Source organism: Lissotriton helveticus, chromosome 2_2 (genome assembly GCF_964261635.1).
Source record: "Lissotriton helveticus chromosome 2_2, aLisHel1.1, whole genome shotgun sequence".
Classification (NCBI taxonomy): Eukaryota; Metazoa; Chordata; class Amphibia; order Caudata; family Salamandridae; genus Lissotriton; species Lissotriton helveticus.
Genome location: NC_136060.1, coordinates 104,194,669 through 104,210,585, shown reverse-complemented (window position 1 = coordinate 104,210,585; position 15,917 = coordinate 104,194,669). Strand labels below are relative to the sequence as shown.

Below are 15,917 nucleotides of genomic sequence, written 5' to 3'. Positions count from 1 at the left end.
GAGTCTGGATTCAGCAGATTCCACGTGTGACCCGTATATAGGCTATTATGCGCTATCAAACCAGACTCTACTGTTCTAGACAATAGGGTAAGCCGAAGTTTCAGCACTGCTGCACCTAAAAAGGGGTGCATATTGTCCCCACAAACATTAAGGTACGAAGTAAAATATTTCCTCTAGAAAACGTTCACAGATTGTTGGGCCCGGCTATCCCTATACTCAAAGACCATGTGATTATTTCTGTGAATTTTCATTCTTGGCATTGTAAAGTGGTAACATTAACGAGTTGCATTATTGTACTGTATTGGTAGATTTATGGGGATAAAACTGAGTTAGGTGCAGTAATGGAATAGTGTGGATTAGGTGCACTTGTCAAGCAAGTGAGAGTGAGAAGGTACCTCAAGTACAGGTTGTAAGCTTGGTGGAACCTCGGTTGCTCAAAATTAAGTGATAGTGAAAGGCAAGTTTAATGAGTCTTCCTGCCTTTACGAAATGCAACATAATTGGTTATTTTGCAGATGTGGGAGGGGCGAGTGGTAGCCAGCACTGCAGAATTCCCTTTGGACAAGTTCAGATTGGATTTTGGTTTGGTTACTGGAATAGTGAGGCAAGGGGAGCAGGCCACTGCCTGGAATCTTTAGGATGCTGCCCAGGCAGGACGAGCTGTTTGCATGTAGGGTCTTGTGCATAATGCATAAACATGCTGATCGAGGACCTGATTGGGAGCAGACAAATTGTTTTTTTTTAAATATTGGTGTGGCTACAGAGTTTTAAACCTCTCCCTCGCATTGTTCCTGCATTCTGGACGAGCCAAGTGAGTGCTTTGACCTTTTGTGCATTTATGGAACAGACTCTAGGAGTAACTGAAGGAATTGAGACCATGAACTCAGATAGATATCTTCAGCTAAGGGGATGTGGGGAGGGAGGATTGGAGTAGCCTGCTCAGCAGCTTCATAGCTTTGAAGCAGGGACCTGCAATTTTGTTCTCATTATTGGTCACCATAAAGAGCTGAGAATGGAGATTTATATCAAAGGTGAGGGACGAACGAACCAGCATTGTGCGTTTAAGTTGCTTCATCGTGGTGGTAATTTAGGTTGTGGAATCATTAACACAAAACATGATTTTGTTATTGCTCAAACACAGGCAGTTTGTGGATATCCAGACACGATGTGACTGGGTTATGTAGCCAGTCTTTGATTTCTTCATTGTTGCTCATTCAGAAGAAAAAATAAAAGGCACTCGTCACAGGCACAAGCACAAGCAAGGACTGAGTAAAAAGGCTGATAATATGAAGTTGTAGCAGAATTCACGTGACAGTGAATGTTTGTTTTCACTGTTGTAGGCCTATAAGCATTTATTCATCAGGTTTTGGTGAAAGGAACACTCCCAGTTAAGTACCAATCTAGAAGACACAATGAGACATCTTACAACAAGAGATACGCATCTTGCACTAGAACAGGCGTGCCTATTTATTTTCCCTATTCAAAGTGCAACACAACAACATCCCAGAGTTGAACTCTGGTCCGGCTTAGCCCAGCCCATCTCATTCCATGCCTGAGCAAGTTCTACTTAAGGGCCAAACTGCTGAAGTTAACTTTACAAAGCACACATTGGCCTCCTACAAAAGACCGTCTGGAGAACCGAACTGCTGCACAGGACAATTTTCGTACTGCTGAAAATTAGTCCTGGCGAAGTGACCCAAAAAACTCAACAGCACTGCGTGGAGTTCCGCAAGCACTGGAGTGCGTTAGGTTGCCCCGTTTGCGCCGATTTTTAGCGCCAGGTTTTTGTTCCGCACTGGAAAATCAGTCCAAACTGCACCATGCACAGCACAAGAGGGTGCTGCTTTTTTCTGCCCCTCAAGTAGATGTTCTACTCGAGCTGCAGCATTCTCAATGTGAATGGAAAGTTTCTCAACAAGAGCAGTAGTCGGGGGTGGCCTGGAGTAAGATTTTCCCTGCTTGCGCTCGCCAACTTAAGGTTGGCGAGTGCAAGTGAGGAAAAAACTGAGCGGAGAGAACAAAGCTTGGCAAACTCTGCGAGCAGGGCGGAATTTCACACCCAGGCTTACTGAAAATGGAGAGGAGCTTGTCTCATTTAGATCAATGAACATCCTACCTTAATTTATCCTCTACATCCTATACACACCAGTATATTCGAACAGCACTTTTAGAGTGAGATGACCACAACCAGCTCCTCAATTTGGCTGTATTGGGGGACAGCCTTCACTACTCACCAGCTGAATCCGTGCTTATTGGACGGTGTGTATTTCTCCAGCAGGGCAGTTAACTTCAGGAGTGAGTATTTCTGCAGCAGGTTGATCTGTGCAACAGACTGGCAGTTAATCTGAAGGGAGGCAGACCTTAAGCTGGGTCGGTGCGAGCTCTGGAAGCTGTGCCACCGTAACCTGTGCCTACAGGAAAAAAAGAGAGATGTAAGTGAAACTCTACTGGCACTGGTTCAAGGATTTGCAAGCCTTAACCTCTTTAAACTGTCCTGGTCACTAAAACTAAAATATTAACAACTTTGTTTGCTTCAAACTAGATATAAATTCTGTAAGCTAAATCAAATACTTTTCAAGCAGTCTTTCCATCTCTTTGGAAAAAACAAGAGAAAACCGTATCAAGACTTAGCATTGACATTAGATGCCCCAAGTAGTGGCCAACCAACCAATATTGTTGGATGAAGAAACGTGCCAGTAAGTGCTTCCAGCTCCAGACAACCAATCGGCCTTGAGGGTTATGGTAGAGTCTATTATCATGAAGATCAATAGGGAAGCAAATGAGCATGAACGTTGAGGAAGGATGCTGTGAACGACTGGTGCACATAGAGTCAAATAAAATGAAATGATTAACTTATCTGCCTTTTAGAGTCATTAAAGGAATAAGATGGGGAGAAAGGCAAATCTGTAAGGCAAGGTTGAGCAATCTCGAGCTGAAGGCAATTGGGTGAATGTTGTGCTTGTGACAGAGACAATTCAAAATATTCACATGAAATAAAATCTCAATGTACACCAAGTAAAACCAGTGCCACAACTTTGGCATGCAACAGCACTACTGCAGGGGGTAAAGATTGTGTGTTGAGTGACATGAATATTACCAAAATGACCCACCTGTTGGTCCGTGTCAGTGATGCCCCCACCCCAGAGTCCCTCCGCTCCTCGAGTCCAGTTTGGTCCTCAGTCTCATTTAGTGAGTTGCCAGTACTGTCCAAATCGCTGGGCGTCATACGGTCAGGATTAGCCTCTAAATGGATCTGTTTTGGAGAGGAGGGGCATGGAGAGACAGAGTCCAGTGCAGAATCAGAGTCCCCTTCATCTGAAAATTTCTCAGACCACTGATTTACAATGTTCTGCATCCCTTTCACATGGTACAGAATGTCATCCAGTTCTGGGAAGAGATTGTCGTTCTCTAGATCAGCCAGGTCGCTGTCGCTGGAATACAAAAAAGAGCCAGGTACATTGTCATAAATGCTCAGGCGGTTGGCCACGGAGTTCGTGTGTCTCCTAAACATGCTACTGCTCCTTGAGCGGTCGAAAGTATTTTCCCTCAATTGACTGAGATGGCCTTGGCTGTGAAAACTACCTGTTCTCCAACTTAAAGCATCGTTGCTGTCCAAAGGAGATAGCTGTCCGTTAGAAAGTGCTTTGGGGAATGTTCCCGGCTTGTGGTCCTCTGGGATGTAGAAAACAGGATCCTCAATGAGGGTTTCTCGGTTTTTAAAGTTTTGCTCCAGTACATCACTGAAGGTGGATTGGTTGAAAGGGTCAAAGCCTTCCAGATACATCCCCACCCGTTTATTGCAGGCACTGAGGCTCCTGGTCCGTGTGACAGGGCTTGGAGTGCTAATGGCGCTGCTCGTCTCCGACTGACTGCTGCTACTACTGGTCTGTGTGGAGTTGGAGACACTCCTCTTCCGTATCATGGGGGCGTTGATATGGTTGCCATTGAGTGATGAAATCTCCACACAGTTCAGCTGCTTTAACTTCTCCTCATCAATGCCCTCCTGCAGTACAGGTCCGCTGATGACGAGACCAAGTTTAGAGGATGCCTTCTTTCTGCTGTGGGAGCTTTTAATTTTCAGGCTCTCCATCCGCTTCAGCAAGCTCTTGGTTTTGGATTTTGCATTCCTTTCATGTGATTTCGCGTTAAAATTGAAGTTGGACAGTTCCTTGGGTGAGGGAAGGCTGCTAAAAGAGTCTTCATTTGCCACCCCGTTCCCCGAAGAGCAAATACTGACCACCGAATTAGTTCTGGTGGACCCGTGCTCACTCCGATCAAGGGCGCGGGGGCTTCCACAGCTGCCAGCGCTGTGAATAGAGGACACCTCCTGCTGTTCGCTCAAGTCTGTCAGCACACTCTCGTGGCTGGCAGCATTAGTCAAGCACGAATCCTCAGAAGATGGTGTGCCTAGGTCCTGGCTCAAAGGGAAGACGTCCAACTCTTCGAGTCGCGACCACCGCTTGCTGTCTCTCTGGAAGGTCCATCTGCCACTAATTGCACAAGGCTCGTCTTCATCGGAATCCTCGCTCTGTAAAATTAGAAGAACGTGGTCAAAACCTACTACAAATTAGCAACGCACACAAAATCAGCTAAACTTTAAATTATACATGCTCAGTCTGATTTTTAACAATAGGAATAAGATTTTTCATAATTAACAATGCACGGAATTTAAAAATGCTTACAATATTAAATATCTCCTGTTAAAACGCACAAAATACTAAAACAGGCAGTCTTGACAATATCAATAAAAAAATTCACACATCCTTGGTGGTATTTTTTTTTGCCAGAACGAAGAGTAATCAAAATCATCTACAAACAATCAGGGAACATGAGGAAAATAATTAGGGCCTGCTCCAGACGGGCTCCTTCCAATAAATCTCGGTTGCCACGCGATTTTAATGAATTGGTCACAGTGGATACCCTCGGGGTCACTAGAAATTCTTGGCATACATGGGATTTTAAGCAGGAGTCAAGGCTCCCTCCAGACCTCCGTTGGCGTGTGACTTCCCTATGGGGGGCCGCGTGTATACACCAGTGTGCAATTAGGCGAGGCTTCTTGGGGCTATCTAGAGACCTACAGACTGAAAGACTCCCTGTCCATCCTCGGAGGCGAATGCGCCTTCAAAACTGTGACTAATTGGCTATTACTCATCACAGATTAAAGCCCAGAGGCCTCTGGGTGCAGCATCCCTACTCACTACACATAAAGTGAAGGCTACCTTCAGATATTTCAAATACTTATCGGCCCCAGGCAATTTAACACTTCTTAAAAGGGCATCAGTAGGGTAAACTCGTGGTACATACCCCGTACAACTGCATGTCACCTCCCAGTAATTGAAGGCCACGCATGCGCAAACTGAGGGTGGAGAGCTAATCTATGCCTGCGTTTCCTTTTTGTCTGAAAAGTGTTATCAGTCGACTACAAACTAGCAAAGATAACACGCTCTAGAATTCTTTCAAAAGATGGCTATCGGGAGGAAGTGGACAGAGCAGCTGTTCTGAGGCAGCCGGCATGCCTGCAGATATTCACGTGCGTTAACACGGGTTTCAAATAAAAGCATACCTCCAGGGCCACGTGCGGTCTGTAGCATGTCCTTGCCTACACTACAGTCTCCATGAGTCTGCCTGAGCAGGGTACCACGATCAACTACCACAAGCCTTCAGAGCGCCTTACAATAAACCTTTCCCATTGATCAATAAACTCAGCAAGCATCCACCGGAGATGGAGTCTAGCACATCGCTCTGAGCTAGCATCCAATTAGAGCGGGTTCCATCACTAAGTAAGAGATAGAAATCTCCTTAACTGGTGACTGGCATTCAATTACACTTGGATGAGAAAATCAACACAAAACTCCTTATCAACAGATGCACGTTGAAACAGATCAGTGTGATTTTGGGGATGTGTATAGATTGGGATTCATGTGTGGGGGCACATGTGTGTTTAACTTCACTCTCTAGCAGTTAGGAACCATTGGAACTCAGTTGATCCAGTCCTCTGGGAATTCCTAGACCCCACCTAAGTCTTGCTACAATAAACACAATATCCCAATGGTATAATCCAATCAACGTCAAGGTTTCTCCTGGTTTACAGAAATAAGTGCCCGCTCATAAAATCTCATGAGGTGTGGGGACATCATTTTTTTAAATAAGTCTCCTAGCATGTATTGCATGTCTTGTTTACATCGAGCCCGATTTGGATTGAAATCACCAATAGTGCATTTCTTCTATTAATGTAATATGTCACACAACAGAGAAAATACAAGCCAACGGCAGACCATGGGGTTAACTTAGATACTTTCCATATCTTTACACCGTGTGACAGTTTTCATAATTCTAGTTCAAATATGTTCCCATCATGTTAAGTCCAATGGTGACTGAGGGCCAATTGAAACGAGAACCCGTGATGTAAGGAAACTCGCCCTACATCAAAGGCGTTTACCTATCACTGGCTTGCAGTCGGTCCCACACCGAGACCCGGCGGCAGGGGACACTGTCACTAAGTGGACAGCCTGATTGAAGGCAGACACCTGGAAGTGTTTAATACCTGGATATCTTCCTTTGAAGCTGCCGAAACCGCCCCCTCCGGCGCCCCTCCATCGCTCCCCAAGAGATGAGAACTATTTATTAAAGTGAAGAGATGGGATTGCTTCCCACCCTCCTAAAGAACACTCCCAGGGCGCACTACCCTTTCATTACATATGTATCTCCTAAAAACAGGCTGCCCCTTATCAGAACCTGAACAGATAGTTACCAACGGCAACAAGCCATGCATGGCAAACGGGGCGGAGGGGAGCACGAGACTGCACCCAAGTATAACACCCTTGCATAGCACAAGAGACGGCGGCGCGCAGTGAGACAGTTCTTATTCTACAGCACCAGGCCCCCAGCGGCCGCTCGGTCTCCGCCCCCTCCCCGGGGCAAACATCCTTCACACAGTCAACACTGGCCATTATGGCCTTAGGTCTTTGCATCGACCGCTGACAAATCAGCGCCATAAAAAGGACGGAATGTCAAAATAACAAATACTTTCTCCAAGCTTAGCACAGTGTCTGCCCCTCTTTATCTGAGCGGGGATAATACCGTTTCAGAGAAGCAGCCACTGGGGCGTGCTCTGTACAATTTGCTATGCATTTCTATGGGTGCCTTTAGCACACAACGCAAAAATCACACCAAGATCGGCCACTGCACAAAAAGTAACGACTGTCCGGTCCAGTTAAAAAATAAAAAATGAATTATAAAAGCCCACTTTGGGCGGCAAGATGCAGCTGCTAGCCTGGAGAATGCCTTCTTAGGCCCTTTGACAAAACCAGACCTCGACAGTTCAGAATTCAGGCCACTGATGGAGCATTAACCAATACTGTTTCTCAATGTGAAGGGCCTTTAATGTGTGCCTGCGTGGGCGCTCCCGCCACAAATGACAAGCCAACATGAAGAGCTTTGTATGTGCAAAGTACAGACCAGGGAGGTCGCAGGACGAGTGGCAGGATGGAGGGATGGGGTATTTATCCCTTAACCATGTCGGACCACAGTCATGATTAACAGGATGGCCGAGCGAGAAACACTCGCTGCTGATACCGGCTTCATCTGCAGTTCACAAGTCGAATTCTAGGCAAGGCGGACAACCTTCCTCCTGTCAGAGGTGGATACGGTCTGTAGCATAACTTTGGTAATAGTAACATGTTCTGTACAGTGCTTAGAAAACGCTGAAAAATATTACTAAGCACAATATAAAACAAGCCAATGGTATTAACAATAAGAATAAGGAAAGGTCATTGTTCGGGACTTAAAAGTAAATAAAATACTAAATCACACACAAATGGGCAAGGCTCAACACTTCTGAGACCCGGAGACCCCTACAAATGTCTTTCCATAAGGTACAAGCACTAGGAATACTGTTTTTTAAGTCAGGAACTTCTTTTTAGCGTCGGTTGGTGAAAGCAGAGTTAAAGAAATGGACATCTAGCATTACCTATATCCACGAGCCTCCATCTGCACAGGGCTGTTGTAGCTTCATAACCATTTAGGAAGGCTTAAGATATCTGTTACTGGAGAGTATCCGCAGAGCATAATTATATTTTGATCTTTATATAATGCTAACCACCACACTTCTATAGTGTCTAAGCCGTGTAAATGGCAAATGTTACCATTTCATAACCGAATGGGAGAGATGGAGGTATGCCACCACACTCTCCACAATCAATAACCAAGTAACAACAAATAAGTGCAATAGCTGGAGGTATAAGGCCAGTTTTGGTCCATACCAAGTGTAACTTCTAGACATTCCAATTGGGGTTCCAACCCCAAAGGAATAACTATCTTAATCCAGATGTGACAATTAGATTGGATGAGGAGGCCTCACCCACTACAACTAAGATGGTACTACCAGGGCGGACTGAATCTCCAATAAGAGGGAGTTCTTATATAAAACTAACTCCCACTCCCTCCCACCCCAGACCAACTGAATTGCCAGAGCTGGTTTGTGCTCCCAGTCCGGCCCTTAATAGTTTACTAGTCTACACTGTGCAATCCTGGGGTTGGTGGCATCTAGAACAGTACAGCAAAAATGTGACACACACCTCAGTAAGTGTACCTCACTGTATACTGCAACAAAAGATCACTACAAAGAACGCATGCTTCCCCAGTCTCACACTTCTGGCCCAAGAACAGCGTCTGATGCCCTGCAATGACAATGAAAACTCATCTCGCGAGTACTCACCCTCTTTCTATGTGGACTGATTTCCAGTTTCATCACGGCGCACTTGTTCAACGTATTGAGGCGCCTGTGGAGAGAAGCAGCAGTGTGAGGATGGCTAGGGTAGCATTGTATCACAAGAGAACAGCAAAATACCTATTTACCAGCTGTAAAACAGGCAGATGGCATTAATATTTCAGAGACTGTATTTTTGAATAACATTTCAAATCCATGCCAGATTGGTTAGTTGGGGAGGTAATGACCTGAGGTACCAAACATTATTTGAAAAACAAGTGTAAATGTGCCGTCTGAGTTGGTTCTCTCCTTTGCGCTGACAGGTGTTGAGTGGCCAATAAACAAATGCAAACGAAACAGAAAGGACCACTATTTATCGTCGACACAAGACATTTCTGCCACAGGTAACTTACAAACCAACCCTGTGGTGATTACTGGGAGGTTTCTCCCACTGTTCTACCACAATATTGAGAGCAGAGTATCACTGTCCACTATGTTGTCATGGTAAGGATACATAGGCAAGTGTAGATTCACATCTATGCACCTCAACTCTATGCATGTATTTCAAATTATATAGATGGGAGTAAAGAACATTAACTTTCCACCTATACATACTTACGTTTCCTATATAGCAGTAGTCTATCGTACTTGATAGTTTTTTAGGTCAATAGTTTGTCACTCAAGAATGCAACATAAATCACTTCTACCACTTCTAGAACAACCAGCTGGTGTTTAATGGTTCCAGTTGTTGGCAAGTGGCTTTTATACATCCACTGAACTGCTATGAAGACAATTCTGGTTTCAATGGCTGTTTCAGTTCCATTTTTTCCAGTTCAGGTTCCATCATTCCACCTAAAAACAAGGCATCCTGGCAGTACTTCGATACCTATTCGGAAGAAGCAATACACAAACTGCTCTGCACCCTGAAGCCCTCTAATCACCTCACAGACCCTCTACCTGCTAATGCTGTAAAAGACTTTACCCCCTTGCTCCTCCCTCTCTGGACCAAGATCATCAACAGCTCTTTGCAACAAGGCCACATTCCAGACTCCCTTAAGGTGGGGCAAGTCACGCCTATACTCAAGAAACCTACAGCTGATCCGTCTGACCTAAACAACTATCGGCCCATCACCAATATCCCCACCCTGGCCAAACTGCTGGAGAAATGTGTCCAACTCCAACTAACAAAACACATTGATCAATTTGACCTCCTCAACCCTCATCAATCAGGCTTCAGAGCGAAACATAGCACGGAAACAGCTATGACACACATAATTGATGACGCCCTCCAAATTCTGGATCGCAATGAGTCCTGCCTCCTCATCCTTCTTGACCTCTCGTCAGCATTTGACACGGTCAAACATGAGAACTTGCTGGAGCTGCTAAGTACTCGAATGGGGCTATCGGGAACTGTTCTCAAGTGGTTTTCGTCCTTCCTTCACAACCGGTCTCAGAGGTTCAAGATCGACAATGTGCTATCTACACCTGTGCCTGCAGATCTAGGTGTTCCACAAGGATCCACCCTCTCCCCTACACTGTTCAACCTCGTTATGGAACCGCTCGCCACCTTGCTTCAAGCATCCAATGTTCAATTCCATATGTACGCCGATGACACACAACTCTATCTAAAGTTACAATCCCCGGAAGATATCAAACATCTGAATTCCACGCTTATTAACACCCAATCTTGGCTGGCCGATAATCACCTCAAACTAAATGCTCTGAAAACTGAGTTCCTACTCATCTCACCCCCGGCGAAAATCTCCACCACCCAAACCTGGCTCAACAACCTAACAGCACTCAATGTCCAACCTACCATCGTGGACTCGGCGAAATCCCTAGGCATCACACTCGACGCCAAGCTCAACATGCAGCAGCACGTCAGCAAAGCCACAAAAGCAGCTAATTTCCAAATTAACACGCTGAGGAAAATTAAACCCTTCCTCCCGGCCAAAGACTTCCAAACTGCTGTACAAGCTTTAGTCATCCCTCGAATAGACTACGGAATTGCGGCCCTCAGCGGTCTCCCGCTATCCACAACAGCACCCTTAAGAGCCTCCCTGAACGCTGCCGCGAGACTCATTACTGGCTCTAGAAAGCATTCGCACATATCCCCAGACTTAAAGTCTCTAAAATGGCTGCCTTTTGAAGCCAGAATACATCTAAAAATTGCAGTTATGACACACGCGGCCGTGCACCACAAGGCACCCAACTACCTCGCTCAAAAGCTGTCTATATCAGGAGGTTCGAGATCCAATAGGAGTACAAAAAATCTACTCCTGAAACCTCGTAGATTCCGGAAAGCGAAAACCTACAAGCGCTCCTTCTCAGGAATGGCACCCAGGATCTGGAATGCGCTCCCTCCTGAAACCAGGCTGATCTCCTCCACGGCACTCTTCAAGAAAGAGGTGAAAACCATCCTTCTGGCCAAGATCTCCTGATCGTTATAGATGTTGGTTCAGAGACTCTGCATTGCTTTGTATCACTGCTCACCCTATCCCTTGGCACTACACTCTACTTGTTGGGGGCACTACTACGCTACTCTCTTACTACCGACCAAGATATGATACACGTTGGTTTACTGATCCACCTGAACACCTCTGTAGTGGGATCAATGACTTGTGCTGTCCTATATTACCTCCTTACCTGATTGTATACGGATTGGTTTTATGTATGTTTTTTATTATCCATGTTATTACCATGTTATTGACTTTTATACTGTTCCCATTATCTCTGTTGACTCCTACTGCCCCTACCCTGTCTTTGTGAAGCGCTCTGATATCTGTAAGGATCCTGTTCGCGCTATATAAAACTTTGAATAAATAAATAAATAAATAAATCATGTCTTGCAAACGACATAGAATTCATCCCCGTTAATTCTGAATACTGCACTGGATCAGTAGACAAATGAAGTTTCCACCAATGGATTCTGTGATAAAGGAGTGAAGAGACTGCACAACTGTTCTGACAGAGTGTATGCCATGGCCAACTCGATGGTGAAAACATACATTCTCAATACAGTTGCATATAATAATTCTGTGTGAAATCGATTTTACACAAGGGTACAATACGGATATCTGCACACTCACAATAAGCTACCCGAAATAAGAAACTGAATGCTCTTGCGAGAATTTTTTTTAGCTATTGGATATGTGTAACAGGGTACACACTGCTGGACGACCCTTCTCCTACACATAGGCATGTTACAGTGGTGTACGGGCGGTTAATATAATCGGAAACGAGGGCACAGGCATGGTGTTTGCTAGTCCGTGAATATTCAAAGTGCACAGGCATGGGGTTTGCTAGTCCGTGAATATTCAATGTGCACAGGCATGGCGTTTGCCAGTCAGTGAATATTCAACGTGCACAGGCATGGCGTTTGCCAGTCAGTGAATATTCAATGTGCACAGGCATGGTGTTTGCCAGTCAGTGAATATTCAATGTGCACAGGCATGGCGTTTGCCAGTCAGTGAATATTCAATGTGCACAGGCATGGTGTTTGCCAGTCAGTGAATATTCAATGTGCACAGGCATGGTGTTTGCCTGTCAGTGAACATTCAATGTGCACAGACATGGTGTTTGCCCGACAGTAAATATTCAATGTGGGCCCCAAATGCTGGACACTGCAAGTGGAGCTGGGCACAGACAGGGATGCTTGTTCATTGTGCATGCATCTAGATCGAATGAGAAAGGCCACAATTTTATCAACTACCAATTTTACACAAATGTGCATTATTTACATCTTTCACTTTTAGCTTGCTTCCTTTACTTGTACTGAACTATATGTTAGAACATCCGACCGAATTCACTTTTTTCCACAAATGGAAACTACAGGCTGTGCTTTATGTCAGCTTTGCCACAACTAGTTTTATAATGTATCTCACTTCTTTTCTTTGGTTATCATGGGTATGCAATGTGCTGAACACACTACAGGGTCCGTCAAGTGTGTCAGTGTGCAAAAGAAGAGTGTGAAGTTTCACACAAACTCCAAACCAAGGTATTCATAAAATGATTCGATGTAACAGCAGAAGAATGTTTATTTGCAACAAAAACAAAGTCAAATGGCACCCGTTTGTTATCATTGCATGTCTAATGTATTTTAATTCTTCCAACAGTTTAGTACAGCGAACAGACTTAAGACTGCCCTCCGGTGTTGCCACCTGGGCTGCTTGACATAAGATCATGCCATCAGATACATCAGATACTTGCTGCCCATTTCTTGTCCACACACAATCTGAAAAGTCCTTACACAATTCTTGGCACATTATAAAAGGTGTATCGCCGAGATTGTGGGATTAAGTCGGAGTTTTTGTTCCTTTCTCCCCAATCGCTATTGCCACGGGGTGCCTTCACATTCCAGATCGAGTCTGTTCGCTTTAAATCACTCCAGCTGAAGCAAATATGTCCTCTCCCCACACAAATCCCTCCCAGCAGATCAAAACCAGGATTACACCAAGACATATCTTTATCCTGTACACAGAAGAAAGTCTTGGATAGCTGAAACAGATAACCGTGGGTCTGTTCTGACAAAGATAACTTCCTTATAGGGGAGGGGTGGGTGTGGTGGTAAAGGAGAAAGACTGAAACCTTTATCTTCAATGAAAAGCAGACGTTTATGGATGCTCTTGGTTACTAGAGGAGACAGACCTGTCAAGATAGGGTTTCTAATAAAGTGCATTTTGTGTTTAAAACAAAACATGTCCTACTTGTGGAGAATAGGAATGTAAGCAAGCCAAAAGTACCCTGCATTGCTCAACCCGACAAATATCAGATGCGCAGTCTAGACCCCTATAGAAGACGTCAAATATGGAGAATGCACTCTAATCTCAATAAGGCTTTCCTCGGCAACATATGAAGGTACCTGGCATGCAAGAATCAACAAATACAAGAACCCTAAACTACATTGTCAGTACATCTAAAATGAGAAGTCAGAATGTCAGTTTAAAGACTTTCGGTGATATAATTCTAGACTTGAGTAATTGGTCATAGGACCTCTCTCAATTGCGCGATACAATCATGCTATGAATTGATAATGGGTGGCTATACAATCATGCTATGAATTGATAATGGGTGATCTGAAAGAATCTACTATTGAGCGCTTGTGCAAGAATTCCAAGGACGGCTATAAAACATTCTCAGACAACACTACACCTCTGTATTTGATTCCAGCTCGTTAGGAGTATTTTCCGAGCCCTTTGCTGTGTTTGTGGTGCAATTAAGCAAGCAGAGGCGTGCCTTACTAACTAGCTTGCAATATTCACGACTCAAGACCAATGAATAAACAGAACCACCAACCATTCCATCAATTGAAATAAGATTGACCACAATGCTACATAATTGCAAGGGAAACGAGCATTGGCACATAATCTGATACAACAAGCAAACATGGTCCAAAACAACCTTCTGTGTCTTGTGCACATTATCAAATGAGTCTATATTGTGGTATCTATATTGTGGTATCTGAAGTTTGGACATGGAGAGACTCAGGATACAAGGAGGCGGCACGGTATGCCTTTTTTTCTTTTACTTGTGATGGTTGTGTTGGGCTACTGCAACGGGGAATCAGCAGATTGCGGCACTAACAAGCCACACTGCAGGTGGTACAAGTCTGATATTGTTAGCCCAGGATAGGACTAGGGATCTAAGAGGGTGCCAATACAGGTAAATATAAAGGTAAAGTTTCAGTGCTTGTGGCCTCAATTGTGGCACAGTCCATCATGAAATAACATTAGTCAATGAGTTTGCATTGACTGGCGTTCAGTTTATAAAGCATATAGATACTGACGCGAAGGCTGGGTTCACCCGTATAATATACTTAAGGAGTACAGTTTGCTGTAATGATGCTTAAAGAAAAGATGCAACTGACCAAGAAACCAAAACATGAAGTAAAGTTTCATCAAACGCCCACATTCGTCGTCAAACATCAGGACAATTCCATAACACAGGAGCAACAACAAATTCATAACCCCAATTTTCTGTACTGTGGATGCGGAAGGTTACAGCTGATGCATGTGATGGTCTTGCCTTGCACACAAAGTAGGCGATGGAAAGGGTGAGGAAATACCAATGAACTACTAAATAAAACATAGGATGAAGAGTCAGGCTTGACAGCGGTGACCCAGAGCAGAAATTGGATAAACACAAGTGCAGAGGGCAATTAGACAGCAGCCTAAAAAGAAGACTGCAACATCGATAGGCCTATGCACACTATGCACACTTTGCCATTCCTAGGCTAATCAGGAAATGTTTGAGAGAAAAATAAATAAGAAAAGTCTTCCTAACTCAGACAAACTTCATCAGTTAAATGAGGCACAGGGCTTGGAAGTAATAGCAACCATAGAAAACGTGCCTGTGCAATATTGTGAACATGCTCTATGAATGAACCATACCATCTCTGAGGAGGAATGTGGTTGGTCGGGGATTTCTTAATACGTTGAGATTCCAATTTTCCAAAAACACTGCTAATAAAGCCATACGTTTTACAAGTATTGCAGAAGAGAACTTGAAAAAACATTACAAAAACCAAGACCGTAGTCTTTTTCCAAAAACCTATACAACCCTGAATGGAGCGCCGTTTCTGACCCTTCTGGGGCTTTCCCAATATGACCTAAATGGCCAGGTCAGCCCTAATGCTTACATCTGAAGTCCATACATGCAAAAATTATGGCTATTACAAGTACCTCCTCAAATTTCTCAAGGCGTGTATGTTTGGCCTGTTAAGCTTCTGAGGGTAAGAGAATTTGTCTCAAATGTACACAAAAACAGTAATTTAGAGAGCTCTGGAGACCACTACAATAAATTTAGGAGCAGGATACAGAGTTTTGTTTGAAAAAAAGTCTCCAGTTCCCGCACCCTCTTTGAGCGTGTGAATAAGTTATTAACTTTAAACTATGCAATGTATTACAATATGTTTTGCATAATCATATAGCGGTTTGTTTGCACGCATCTAAAGCCCGATCACACCACACAAGCCTGCCAAAATCAAGGGCGCTCACCTGCACAAGGCCTCGATCGCATCTTTATCCAGAAAGTCATGGTCCCTCTTCACGCAGGCGGTGTCGATTGGAAACAGCAGATCTGCAAAGAGAACAGCAGAAGAGACAGACCATCAAAAGGCAGCATAGTCCCAGAGGTCAGAGGCTTGAAAAAAAGCAGCTGGCTCAGCATCTGCCGGAGCAGGCCGTCAGCTCCTTCTTGAAAATGGATTGCA

The 15,917-nt window shown here is 44.3% G+C and overlaps 1 protein-coding gene across 4 annotated transcripts in view; it reads right to left on the bottom strand.

Annotated features, from left to right (window-relative positions):
• Positions 1-15,917, bottom strand: part of DLC1 (DLC1 Rho GTPase activating protein) — a 576,904-nt gene that overhangs the window by 18,572 nt on the left and 542,415 nt on the right. For all 4 annotated transcript variants that reach the window (XM_078678149.1, XM_078678150.1, XM_078678154.1 and 1 more), the window contains exons 3-6: positions 15,703-15,784; positions 8,717-8,780; positions 3,111-4,528; positions 2,235-2,411 (exon numbers count right to left, since the gene is read on the bottom strand). In XM_078678149.1, the coding sequence (XP_078534275.1) occupies positions 2,235-2,411; positions 3,111-4,528; positions 8,717-8,780; positions 15,703-15,784 (1,741 nt within the window). The remainder of the gene's footprint in view (positions 1-2,234; positions 2,412-3,110; positions 4,529-8,716; positions 8,781-15,702; positions 15,785-15,917) is intronic.